Source organism: Bubalus bubalis, chromosome 1 (assembly GCF_019923935.1).
Source record: "Bubalus bubalis isolate 160015118507 breed Murrah chromosome 1, NDDB_SH_1, whole genome shotgun sequence".
NCBI lineage: Eukaryota > Metazoa > Chordata > Mammalia > Artiodactyla > Bovidae > Bubalus > Bubalus bubalis.
Genome location: NC_059157.1, coordinates 185633005 through 185647333, shown reverse-complemented (window position 1 = coordinate 185647333; position 14329 = coordinate 185633005). Strand labels below are relative to the sequence as shown.

At 43.0% G+C, this 14329-nt stretch overlaps 1 protein-coding gene across 1 annotated transcript in view; it reads left to right on the top strand.

Annotated features, from left to right (window-relative positions):
* The window catches only part of LOC112586668 (Down syndrome cell adhesion molecule-like), a 232426-nt gene extending 218653 nt beyond the window's left edge, over positions 1-13773 (top strand). The window contains exon 5 of the mRNA XM_045165315.1: positions 13528-13773. Coding sequence (XP_045021250.1) covers positions 13528-13610 — 83 coding nt within the window. The 3' untranslated portion in view covers positions 13611-13773. The remainder of the gene's footprint in view (positions 1-13527) is intronic.
* The last annotated feature ends 556 nt before the right edge of the window (positions 13774-14329 follow it).

The following is a 14329-nucleotide window of genomic DNA, read 5'->3' as shown; positions in this document are numbered from 1 at the left end:
AACCAGCCTTTCAGGTGGCAGCAGAGTGTCAGCCATGTGGATTCCATGTTGTGTGGGACTGACCTGTGCATGGTGGGGTGGCCCTGGACACTCATGCCAGTGGTACCCACACACTCACAGATGCATGTACACACACACACACACACACACCACTGACACCCAAAGGAAGCCCTTGCAGATCTCCAGAGCCTCTGTAAAGCTGGACTTCTGATGACCGTCTGAGCACTCACCCCTGTCTATTGTTTCTAAATTTACTTCCATTTTTGGAAGGGAGGATTGGAAGGGAGGTAACCAATCCCAACGGTATATTTTGAGGGAAAGCAGAGCCTGGTGAAGCCTGTGTCTGACACCCACTCTCCAAAGGTGCACTTGGAGGTAAAATTTGGAGCTGGAATTCACTTTGGGCCCAGTACAGCACTCCTCATGTCTGCTCTCATAGGCAAATACACCATGGTCAGTGTAAACCATGGAACTCAGCATGGTTAAAGAGAGCACATGTTTAGATCGTCGTATCTGTCAGGATAATAATTTCGATAGGAAAAAGATCTATAAAAAAGGGAAAATTTTATAGAATTGAAGGATACAAGGTAGCCAGGATTATACCTTTTATGGAAGAAATATAAGCAGCAAATTTCCTTTAGACATTTATTTCTCATATAGTTGCTAACATTCATAGATTCTAATGCTTTCTCTCCACAAAATTTTTTAACCACTTAGCACCCTCAGTCTTATTATGTTCAGGGCATCATTGTAACCCTTATTGTGCACTAATCCCCATGGTTATATGATTTTTTTTATGCTCTAATCCTGTGGGTACAATAAGTGCCTTGAAAAAAACCCTTGATAGGAATATTCTAAGTAATGAAAAAAATCTCAATTTTACAGTTTTATTTCTTCAAATATTTACTTACTATCTTGTTTACATTGATTTATCAAGGAAGGAATCTTGTTTAAAGAAATAGGCCTAGTTTTGGAAAATAAAACATCTCTGTTTTTTATTGCCCAGTCTCTTTGGACTTGATAATACTCTGATATTTTTGCATAATTTGAGGGTATATCCTTTTGTTAGGGAAATTATGTTATCAGTGTAAATGCCACTAAAAGCAAATAAGTAGATCAACACCATTCTCATCTGTACTAAGAAAACGTAAGTTTGTTTTATAGTCCTGTAGCTGCTGTTGCTGCTAAGTAGTTTCAGTCGTGTCCGACTCTGTGCGACCCCATAGACGGCAGCCCACCAGGCTCTCCCATCCCTGGGATTCTCCAGGCAAGAACACTGGAGTGGGTTGCCATTTCCTTCTCTAAGGCATGAAGGTGAAAAGTGAAAGTGAAGTCACTCAGTCATGTCTGACTCTTAGCGACCCCATAGACTGCAGCCCACCAGGCTCTTCTGTCCATGGGATTTTCCAGGCAAGAGTACTGGAGTGGGGTGCCATTAGGTGTCTTTTAAATAATTTCTCCAGATTCTCCATTTTTGTCCACAGAACCTGTGCACCAAAATATCCTGCTTCCTAAAATCTCAAGGTCAAGGGTTGGTGAGCCTGGGGGGTACAGATGTAATCAGGGTTGAGAAGTGGCTGTCCTTGGACTCAGCTAAACTGGGCTATGACATTAACCTGAAGGAGAGAGAGGATGATGCCAGATCTTAATGTGATAATTCTGCCCTGGTTTCTCCTTGCAATAGAGCAAGCTGCTTTTTTAAAAATTAGGTATTGAGTGGTACGTTCCTTTCCTGATAAAGGTTCTGTCATTGCTGGTTTGGGTTTGACCCCAGGTCTTTTTCTGGTCACTTTGACCATCAAGGACATTTCATGTCAGAGGTGTTTCCCAGGTCAGTGGACACTACATACTCTCAGCTCTTATCCAGACCTTGGGAGCCAAATGTGTTTCAGGATTCCTCACATTTTAGACAGACAATGCTATGCATGTTCTGAATGTTTCCTATACCCCTGGTGGGCCATGGAAAAAGATTGCTTCAATATTTCTGCAGCAGGACTTTGGAATTTTCATTCTGAGTGGGGGTAAACAAGGTCTAAATAGAGTACCCTGTCTGTTTGGGGTGAACCATGAAAATACTTGTTATATTTTCAAAGAATTTTGAATTTTGAAATTGCAGATAAGGGGCTGTGGATGATGACGACGACGATGATTTAAATTCATACACTGTCTGGACAGTTGATGGCATCAGCCCCTGCTTTTCAGCACTGACTCAGATCCTTCCCTCCCTCCCTCCCTCTCTCCCTCTCTTTCCTTCCTTCCTTCTTTCCTCTCTTTCTTCCTTTTTTTCCCCTCTCTTTCTCTCTTTGCTTATCATTAATATTGGAAGAGAGGCAGCCTTGTACGGCCTTTAAGGACTCAGGTTTTCAAGTCAGTCATACCTTTGGACACATTCTGCTTCTGCTCCTCGCTGCCTGCCTGGCCATTGTTCCATATCACTCCCAGTGCTATTTTCCTGAGATGATCGTCACATGCACTTACTCCTCAAGTGTGTTGTTTTGTGAAGACACAAAAAGGTGATGGGTGTGATGTCTCCCAGGGCATAGCTAGTGCTCATGAATGACACTGGCGATTACCGCTGCTGTTGTTATCACTCCACACAACATCACTCCACCTTTGCTCTTCCTTTTTAAACAGCAGATTTATTCACATGAATTTGTGTGTCTGTCTGTGTGTGAAATACATTTGGTCTTTTCTTACATGCAAATTATTTGACCATACCTGCCTGCAAATATCATCCATTGTAGTTTAAATGTTATCTGAGAGGTGTTGCACACAGCCATGCTTGCCCACGTGGACTGCTGTCTCCTGTGAGTTGTAGTTAGATGGATAGATAGTTAAACAGATAGACATGGATGATAGATAAATACATAGATAGATATGGATGATAGGAAGATGGACAGATAGAGATGGATGATGGATGGATGGTTAGATAGAGACAGATAGACATAGACTTTCATCAGAACCCCAAATTGTGGACATGAACCAACATGAGATTCTGAATTTACTATGGACCAGAGCACACCAGAGAATCTTCCCAACAGAGTGAATGGAAGAATTCATCTTATGCATGTTATTTCCTTACTTGGAAACCATAGCTCTGCCAGTGTAATTGCCTCAATTTTTATCAACTATTAGACATGTGGGGCTTCCCAGGTGGCGCTAATGGTAAAGAACCTGACTGCCAAATAGGAGACATAAACACAGGTTAGATCCCTGGGTCAGGAAGATCCCCTGGAGGAGGGCATGGCAACCCACTCCAGTATTCTTGCCTGGAGAATCCCCTGGATCGAGGAGCCTGGCAGGCTACAGTCCATAGGATCTCACAGAATCGGACACACTTGAAGTGACTTAGCATGCATGTACATAAACATATATTTTTGATCCTAAAAGACACATTGGCAGATCTCTGTAGGCAAATCATTTCTTATGATGGCTCTTATCATTTGTTACTGAAGGCCCTCAATCCTGGTTATTTCAAGATGCTTCACCTCCTCTCCAAAGGAGCTCTTAGGATTTCAAGCTGATTATTGCAGGCGCTTAAAGACAAAGCCTCATTTGGCCTATTATTGAACAGGTGGGATATGCATGCGGTCTTTGCAACTTCTATTTGTCTTAGTAACTAAAATTTGTATTGTCTTTAGGACTAATATCTTAAATTCATGATTTTATTTGATTCTTTATTCACCAGTTTGAATATTATGGTTGGGTATGAGTACATAATACCACCCTTTCTGTGACTGGCATTTCGATTTTTCTGGGTAAATAGATCACCTCTTGATCTGTTTTCAGTTTTCTTACTCCCTGCCCACAACCTCCCCGCTGCTCCCCGCCCAGCTCCCTTTCACTTGTGTTTTTCTGCACAGACCGCAGTGGTGTCTCCAGGGGACCTAGGCTCCTTGTTCATGTTTCAGACTTGAAAGTGGTATTCATATGCAGCCGTGTTTTACAGATTGGCAATTTTGATGTAATTAAGCTTCATGAATATGAAGATTTTTGTCGAATTCTCACGATGCCCCATGGTAAGGATTTGCAATGAAACTCCTTCTCAGTTCACTGTGACCGGTACATGTCCACTGGGTTCAAGGGCAGCCTCGTGTTTACTCATAGGAAGTGCAAACCATGTATTAGTTCATTTTTAACCTTGTCAGAAGCAGCCTGAGAAGCACATTTGTCCACAGGGCTCAACAAAAAACAACGAGAAGGTCAGTGTCTCCCTGGATCCAGGGTCTTTCGGGAATGAAATGCTACACTGTGAACTTGAGCAGGGGTGACATTTGTGGAATTGCCTTTGTTATGTTTTCTTCTGCTGTGATTGGCTTTGTCCCGTGAAATCTCAGAAGGAGCCAAGTTCTCTGTCACTGGATTGGGCTTCTTCCTCCCTTCAGGGCTCTGGTGCAGCTCCTGGTAGGAAAGCTTTACCTGACCAATTTGTTCCCACCTAGCAGCATCTTCTGCGCTGGAGATTACTGCTGGTTTGTCCTTGATATTTTATTTTCTTTTGTAAATAGATAATCATTCAAAACTCAAAAGTATTTTTAAAAGTCTGCAGAGGAAATTCTAGTCCCAACCCAAGCCCTTCACCCCTCTATTCCCAGGTCTGCATACCCCCTTTCAAATCCACACCTGATGTTATTAATTTGTTATTGGTTCTTCCAGAAATTCTCTGTGTGTAAGCAAATGAGTAAAAATGGATCACTTTTTTTTTTTTGATTGGAGTCTAATTGCTTTTCGATGTTGTGTTAGTTTCTGCTGTAAATCAAGGTGAATCAGCCATAGGTATACACATATCCGCTCCTTCTTGAACTCCCTCCCCACGCCCCCGTCCCACTCCTCTCGGCCATCACAGAGCGCTGCGCTGCGCTCCCTGTGTTGCACAGCTTCCCACTAGCCCTCGGGCTTACACAGAGCCGTGTGTGTACGTCAGTGCTGCCCTCGATTCGTCCCACCTCCTCCTTCCCCCAGTGTGTCTGCAGGCTTTTTCTCTGCATCTGCATTTCTATTCCTGCCCTGAAACCGGTCCATCTGTACCATTGTTCTAGATTCTATATATATGCATTGATATATGATATTTGTTTTTCTTTTTCTGACTTACTTCACTCTCTATGACAGACACATGGAGCACTCTAATCCAACCCCCACATTCTAGCAGATCCGTTTCTGCTGTCAGTGTGGAACTAGTGGCTGTGTAGCTTCAGGATAAGTCTTCTGAGCAGGAATGTGGTTACTCCTGTGTTATGCAGCTTTCTGGCTCTCAGCTGAAAAGAAAACCTTGGATTGGCTCCATTTCACTGTCTTTTTATTTTTCAATTTGAAAGTCACTGGAACTAGCCCTCCAATGTTGTCATTAACTCCTTTTACAATTGTCAGTGAAAATGGCCCGAATAATTAGGCCAAGGAAGAATCGCATCTTAAGGGCTAATTATTGATGTATTCCTCCTGTCAGCCTGAAAGTTACCTCTGGGGATGGAGACTAGCCACTGAGTGAACACCGCTCATCACTAAGTTTCAGTCTACCCAAGGTCACCGGAAAGTGATTTTATATACTCCTCTATGGCCCAGAAAGAGAGCAAATCCTGCACAAAATTTTCTTATAATAAAGATTTGGCTAAAATAGGCATTTGAAAAATTTTTTTCTAAATATAATCAAGCAAATATTTTAATTTTTTAAATAGTTGCTTTTATGTTTCTTTTAGTCACTCTTTTGTATCTAACTCTCTGCGACCCCATGGTCTGTAGCCTGCCAGGCTCCTCTGTCCATGGAATTCTCCAGCCAAGAATACTGGAGTGGGATGCCATTTCCTCCTCCAGGGGATCTTCCAAACCCAGGAATCAAACTTGGGTCTCCTGCACTGCAGGCAGATTCTTTACCATCTGAGCCAACAGGGAAGCCCCTGCTTTTATATAGATAGGCACAAAATGACTAGCATGCCATACTTGCATTAAAAAGTTAATGTAGATACAGTTGACCTTATTAGTCTTTGTTTAATGAACAAATTGATATGTTCCCAATTTGGATCCACATTAGTTAAGATACGCTACAAGAGGACACATCTGCCATCACACCCTTACTTAAGCTGATCTGATAGAGTTCTGTTGATTTCTATTTCTTGCTTTCCTTGCTATGGGCCTGAAATCAGTAGACATGACCATTTCTGTCCACATGTCATGTGTAATTAAACTCCAGCCTTTAAACTGCCAACATCAAAGATCGTTAGGAAGAAAAATTATATTATTGCAGTTCATTGTCTTGAGGTAGCAGCCACAACAAAGGTGAGGCAGACACGTGGCAGTGATAGCACAAAAATTATCCGTCTTGTTCTTTAAAATAGAAAAACATAGCAGGCTGTACCCACATACACTTTTTATATTGAAGCATCGAATCGTGCATTCTGGCTTCTCCCTGTCAGCTTGGGGTCGGAGTAAGTAACGAACACAGTGCTCCTTTGACAGTTGCAGCCACCAGCAGAGCAGGTGACAAGAGCACTGGTTGCACAACAGGGCTGGGCTGCAGCGTTTGCAAAAATAGATGAAGAACTTCTACGTTAGGATTTTGAAGGGACTCGTGAGGAACCTGAAAGTCATTAGCATTTATGTATGAACATAATGTAGAAATTTCAAGATAGATAGAATGAGGGCTTTAAAAGGGTGTAGAGGAGGGGACAAAATGAAATGGGAGTGCCGTTTTAGCTTCCTGAAGCTGGGACCAAGGGATATGCCTGATCCTTGAACATCTCGTTTCTGGAAGAATGTCTGCCAGTGTGCTGTCTGCCTTGGTGCCCAACGCACCAGAAGGACACAGGCTTGGGCTTCTGAGGCTCCAAGCCTGATTGTAACAACTCAAAGTAATTTGATTCTGTCATTCTTCCGTAATTGGTTGCAATTTTTACCCAGAAGAAAGAATACGTGTGTGCATGCTCAGTTGAACCCGACCCTTTGCGACCCCACGGACTATAGCCGGCCAGGCTCCTCTTTCTCCCCAGGCGAACTCTTTACCATCTGAGCCACAAGGGAAGCCCGGTGTGGCACTAGTGGTAAAGAAACCGCTTGCCAATGCAGGAGACCAGGGTTCAATCCCTGTGTTGGGAAGCTGTCCTGGAAAAGGGCATGGCAGCCCTCTCCAGGATTCTTGCCTGGAGAATGCCATGGACAGAGGAGCCTGGCGGGCTATAGTCCATGGGGTCGCAAAGAGTCAGACATGGCTGAAGCCACTTATCATGCACTCTATTCTTGTTCTTCTTAAAGAGGAAAACATTTCCCCAGTGTCTTCAGAAGATTTCCCCTTTTTGTCTCATTGGTAGAGTTGAGTCACATGCCCACCTCCAGACCAACCACTGGCAGAGGGAATTAGTTTTATTTATTTATTTTAAATTTTATTTTATTTTTTAACTTTACAATATTGTATTGGTTTTGCCATATATCAACATGAATCCGCCACAGGTATATATGTTTAGTGTGTTTGACTTAAACATAATTCACCCACTAAAAAAAATATAGTGATATTTGCTTCAGAACTGAATCAAAATATCTCTTGGGTAATCAACCAACTATTCCTGCTGTAGAAAAGATGTGGAGTATAACACACTGCAGTCCTGGTTAAGCTGAGGTAGAAGTGGGTTCCCAATGATAAGAGGATTTACGTCTTTAAATGAATGAGTAACTTTATTTTATTTTGGGCTTCCCTGGTGGCTCAGAGGTCTGCCTCTAATGCGTCTGCCTCTAATGCGGGAGACCTGGGTTCTATCCCTGGGTCAGGAAGATCCCCTGGAGAAGGAAATGGCAACCCACTCCAGTATTCTTGCCTGGAAAATCCCATGGACAGAGGAGCCTGGTGGGCTACAGTTCATGGGGTCACAAAGAGTCAGACACGATTGAGTGACTTAATTTTCACTTTTCACAACTTTATTTTAACTTCATAGCAGCCTTCAGGTTGGAAGAAGCAAGGGAGTTGCTCTTACAAGTGTATAAATCAGAGGAGAAGGAACTCACTGATGAGATGATACAGATAAGACATGAGCAAATATTTAGGATTTATCTGCTTTTCAAATGAGAACCAAGACTTGTCAATTCTTAGAGCAGGTCATAGGGCTTCCCAGGTGGTGCCAGCAGTAGAGAATCTGTCTGCCAATGCAGATGTAAGAGACGTAGATTCTAAAGTCTGTATAATCAAAGCTATGATTTTTCCAGTAGTCACGTATGGATGTTGGACCATAAGTGTGGAAGAACTGATGCTTTCAAACTGTGGTGCTAGAGAAGACTCTTGAGAGTCCCTTGGACAGCAAGGAGATCCAACCAGTCAATCCTAAGGGAAATCAACCCTGACTATTTATTGGAAGGACTGATGCTGAAGCTGAAGCTCCAATACTTTGGCCACCTGATGCGAAGAGCCACCTCATTGGAAAAGACCCTGATGCTGGGAAAGATTGAGGGCAGGAGAAGTAGGCAGCAAGAATGAGATGATTAGATAGCATCACTGATTCAATGGATAACAATTTGAGCAAACTCCAGGAGATAGTGAAGGACAGGTAAGCCTGGCGTGCTGCAGGCCATGGGGTCACAAAGAGTCAACTAGACATGACTTCCTGACTGAAAACAGTAACAGAACCATTCAAGGCCATGTGTCAAAACCATCAGGGGACTGGACAAAGAGGTGTGAAATTGTGAACCGTTTAGGAGACTCAAAATAAACATATTTCATAGACTTCTGCACCCCCACGGCTGCCCCACAGCCAGCCATGCTGCCGAGGAGAGTCTGGGATCTTCCTCCAGGCTGGGCTTGTGCTCTGGCTCCTGAGCTGGACAGTCAGTTTTGGGAACTGTCTACCTCAGCCTGGAAAGCTCCTGAACCAAGCCTCTGCCTGACCCACTCCCCTTTGAATGATGTTCTGGCACATTCAAGGCTGTCTCCTTGCAGCCAGGATGATGATGCAGGTAAGAAGGGCCTAAACACCTCCACCCCCAGGAAGTTGATGAACATTCTCACTTATGTCTGAGCCAAAGCACTTAGAGAGTGATAAGTGGAAATGTTGCCTCAAGCATTGGGCGAAATGTGAGGAGTAGATGAGAATTAATTAGAGATGCTTGGGAGAAAATAAAGCCTTCCCTAAAGAGAAGGGTGTTGTTTTTGATATTTGACCCCTGGAAGCAGTTCAGTTCAAAAGGAGACAGAGGAAGTCATCACTTATGGTTTCATGGCACCCCATAAAGTGGTCAGTGATGGCTCCCTATTCCTCTTCTCTTCCATGCCCCCTGCAAAAGAAGCTGGATCCTATCCTGCTAGAGCCCCACTTTCTCCATCAAAGCCTCTGCCTCTCCATATAAGTACCTGGGGTGAACCCCACTTCCCTCTCCACATCTCTTTCTGGAAGCTGATACCCACAGGTTGAACTACAGGTGAGGCAAAGTGAGTGCAAAGAGAACTGGTGCCAACCAACCCAGAGAGGGGCCAGCCTCACCTGCAGTGATTGTGGGTCCACCATTCCTGCACAGCTTCTCGGTCTGGTGCTTTCACAGGGGCTTGTTACCCCTCAAACTTCTTCCTCTACCATCTCTAACACAGAACCGCCAGGTCACGTGGTTTTTAACCACTGCTTACCACTGTCCTCAGTCTGCCGGGGTCCAGCCCCGGCTGATCCAGGGTATTCGAAGGAGAGACGGCTAGGCGACCTATTCAAATGTTAATTAGAGATAATAAAGAGGAATAGAATGAGGATAGCTCAGTAGGAAAATTCAGTGGAGAAAAGAAGCTGAGTGGCTTGGTTTACGCGGAAGATCAATATAACCCGTGACACCAGGTTAGCTCTGACCACGGAGGCCGCAGGCGCCCTCTCGAATAGCGGAAGGTGCCCCACCTTAGACACCTTCTCGAGTGGGTCTTAGAAGCCCAGGCAAATAAATGGTCGCAGAGGATATCCACGCTCCAGATGGACACTCAGCTGGAAGTTAAAGGGAAGAATGACATGGGGAGACCAAGCGTTGGTGAGCAAGGCCCATAGCTTTATTTTCAACAGGGGCTTTTATACCCTAAGTTACACATAGAGGATAATAGGGGATGCAAAATCAGCAGTCTTTGATGCTTATCAAAAACCAGGGTTTCTTTCCTGCAGATTTATCGTATACAAATGGTTTAGGTGATTTACATCATCTTCTGGCCAGAGGCCTATTAACATTTTATGACTCTTGACAAGGACTTATCAACAAAGACTTATTTTCTCTAAGAGTAATTATTTTAAGGTTTGGCGCCATCTTCCGAAGATAAGATTACGTTCCTATAGGGTGGATGTGTAATGGGTTTACAAAGGAAAGAATTTACTACCTTAAGGGTCTAAAGTTACTAACACCAAGGCCACTACTTATTTTTTCTACATACCAACTATATTAATTAATGCACATTCAAGGATACAATTCAGGGGATGTGAAAACTTGGCAACAAACATTGGCTCATCAATGAAATCTTTTACTAGTTTTATTCTGACAGTTTCTAATTCTCTGAGAGGCTCTAAGCTATTTGAATATCTTAAGCTTCCCGTGCCTCTGGAGGCTGGGAGACTGTAAACAATCGTATGCATAGCTGTAGGTGTCCGGGTAAACTTGTCAGGCGAGTTAGAGAGCCATCTGAGGGGTTTGGATTTAAACACTCCTAATTGCCCAGGAACTTTATTAATTGGAGCTGTAAGTTAACTCTTTGACAGAGAGAGTGAGATGGTGGTGGGGGACAGCCCCCAGTAAAGTCAGAGGTGAGAGCACAAAGCAATAAAGTAGGCAGACTCTGGTTTTTGGGGGGTAGATGCTCGAGAATATCCGGGGGCACTCCCGAGGCTCGATCCCGCCTTTGCGTATGCCGAGCCTCCTTCCTCATGACCTTTGTCACGAGTGGAATGTCTCTCGCCGGCTCCCGGCATCAGTCCCAGGTTATCACATTGAGGTTTCATTGCCAGGGCCAAAAGGACCATCTATTCAGAGCAATTATTTTGTTGATCCACAACAGTGTAACATTATCTGTGGTTAAATATTCTTTTAAAATTCTTTTAAAAATTCTTCTTTTGAATTTCTGTTTACAGAAATAGTCTAAACAGAAAACAGAAATAGTAAACAGCAATAGTCTACTTATTGAGACTACAAAGAGTCTAATGGCATTGCCAGTGGAGGATGCAAAAGTGGTGAGGAAGTAGGAGGTGAGGAGCAGGGCATGTGGGATGCCCCTGCTGTTAGGGGGCGGGGTGTCCAGAGGTGGCAGAGGCAGGTGAGCTGGGGTTGGGGCAGAGACACCAGTCCTTTAAGTCCTGGTAATGTGGAGTGTGGCTGGCATCTGGGGGCATATCCATGCCAACTCCTCCTCCGCGGCCAGGTGCAGGGGCCAAATTGCTGTCGACTTAGGGGTGATGAGTGACTTGGGGCCATGAAAGCATGTGATGCCCAGTCATGGCTCAGCGAGGGGTACCATTCGGCTCAGGGCAGCCTGGGCAAAGGAACCATCATGCCGGCAGTTTCTAAAATCAGACGTATAGGGATAATTTGGTGAGCAATTGGTTCTATGACTCCTGTAACCTGATGAAAACTTTTAGTGTACATTTGTGTTTGTGTGTGCAGACATATATTTGTGTGTGTGTGTTTGTGTGTGTGTGTGTGTGTGTGTTGTATGTTCTGTCACTCAGTCATGACTCCGTGGACTGTAGCCCACCAGGTTTCTCCGTCCATGGGATTTCCTAGGCAAGAATACCGGAATGGGTTGCTATTTTTCTCCTGTTTCTCCTGCATTAGCAGGTAGATTCTTTACCACTAGCACCACCTGGAAAGCCTGTGTGTATATATATGTATACACAAATAGAGAAAAAGGTTGGAGAAAGCTTTTAAATTTTTGCCTTAATTAATGATCAAGATAATCATGCAAGTTGTTGAGTATTTTAAATGTTGTACCTAGAAGTATGTGCAGTGTGGTAGTTACCGAATCTGTCGTACTACTTTTTCAAAATCCTAATGTTTAACTGTTACAAGAATGTGCAGTATACCAGTTTTGCCATCTTTGTTTTTCCATTTATTTTTCTTGTCAATCTGCACATGTTCTCTTGCATGCACCAACTTAACTTTCTTTATTCCTCCAGCTTGCATCAATGCCTTCCCCTCCCGTATGTAGTACATTACCGCCCAGCCCACATTGTGTGGACACTTTCAATGTGCAGGATGCATGAGTGGGTCATTCCAGGACCTCTGGACATTTGGAAGCAGCTGGATGGTGCTTCCATTTTTCATGCAAATGAATGGAATCATATAAATCAGTGAAATGGGGTTAGTGTTGAAAGCCTTTTCTGAGTTTCTGAGTCATAAAATGATAGATGTTACTATAATCTGATGAGTTTTGAAGGTAAACAGTGATAGAAGGAGTATTTTGAATGGACATGGTTTCTCAAGCAACTTGTAGTTTATGTTCTAGCTATACTGAAGTTTCTGTCTTTTAACTTATGCTGTTAAATCTACGTCCTGTCTCTAGAAATGTAGCCATTTTAGATTTGAAAGAAAGAAAAGTGAAGTCACTCAGTTGTATCTCACTCTTTGTGACCCCATGGATTGTAGCCTGTCAGGCTCCTCCATCCATGGGATTTTCAGGGCAAAAATACTGGAGTGGGTTACCATACCCTCCTCCAGGGGATCGTCCCGACTCAGGGGAAGATCCACTTTAGATAGGAGAACCAGATCTTGAACTATGGTTTAGGTAATGTAATTTCTTGGAGAGCAGTAAAATTTATTTAATAATAATAGAAACATAAAATTCACCATATTACATCAATTGTTACTTTGTGTCATTAATCTAAGACCAATGTTTAATCAGATATTTTGAACTATTTGGAACATTTAATAGGCTATTTTTATAGTTATTTTCTTAAATATGCCTGATGGAGAAACACTAGAGAAGATTAAAAACCACTTTGCATAAATAGGATATAAATAAAATGCTTCCCTAATAGCTCAGTTAGTAAAGAATCCTCCTGCAATGCAGGAGACCTCGGTTTGATTCCTGTGTCGGGAAGATCTGCTGGAGAAGGGATGGGCTACTCACTCCAGGACTCTTAGGCTTCCACTGTGGTTCAGCTGGTAAAGAATCTGCCTGCAATGTGGGAGACCTGGGTTCGATCCCTGGGTTGAGAAGATTCCCTGGAGAAGGGAAAGGCTACCCACTTCAGTATTCTGGCCTGGACAATTCCAGGGACTGTAAAGTCCAGGGGGTCTCAGAGTCAGACAGGACCGACCAACTTTCACTTTCACTTTCACTATGGACTGTAGCCCAGCAGGCTCCTCTGTCCATGGAATTTTCCTGGCAAGAATACTGGAGTGGGTTTTCATTCCCTTCTCCAGGGGATCTTCCTGATGCAAGGATTGACCCAGGATCTCCTGAGGCTTCTGCATTGCAGGCGGATTCTTCACTGCTGAGCCACTATGCCTAAGTAGTACATTAAATCATAAAAATCGCGAGAAATGATGCTGATTGTTATTCCCATGCCTGGAAACATTTTCATTAATTGCCTTAACTTCCAGGACATCAAACAACTACCACAGAGGGAAGGAAAGAGAAATATTATGGAGAAAAGGTGCAGGAAGAGAGCATAAATTCTTCATGAAAGAGTCCATTAGACTGTAATCCTAGGAAAATGTCATCGATTTGACAGCTCCCAGTGTGCGCATCTGCGGCCAAACCTGAAGCTGGAACAAAATGAAGCTTTTCTTTATTCTTTCATTTCCTGTGTCTGTATTTGTACAATGGAATAAAAGAGTATGAGTGTGTGACTTCTGGTACTTTAAAAATAATTTTTAGAACCTTGCAGCTTTATTTTTTAATCTATTTTTGAAAGAAAAAAATATTGTAAATTCCCTTAGATTTTAAATTATGCATCTTATTTTTTTTCACGTTCCAAGCTTTTCATGTTTGTGTATATGCTAATGAGAGGCCTAATTGCAGATAATTTGCCTCGATCTTTCCCCAGACGCTACTTGCGGAAGTGAGAAACATTGTAAATTCTGAGTTTGGCTTTACACTCTTATTAGAAAGGGTTAGTTCATTCATCCATTTAGAAAGCATTTATTGAGCACGTACTACATACTGGCTTTTCTCACTCTGTCAAACTGGGACCTCCAATTGAAGTTCTCCAACCACATTCATTTTGAATCTCTGTCTTGGCCCAATGACATCAGAATCTCAGGCCTGGATTTTGGGAAGCCAGGAGTTCAACGAAGTCCACATGATTCTTAATTTTCTCACTTTATTCTTTTTTTTTTTTTTAGTTTTATTAAAAAATAAGTTTATATAGGTTTAAGGTACACAGCGTGAAGGTTTGATTTA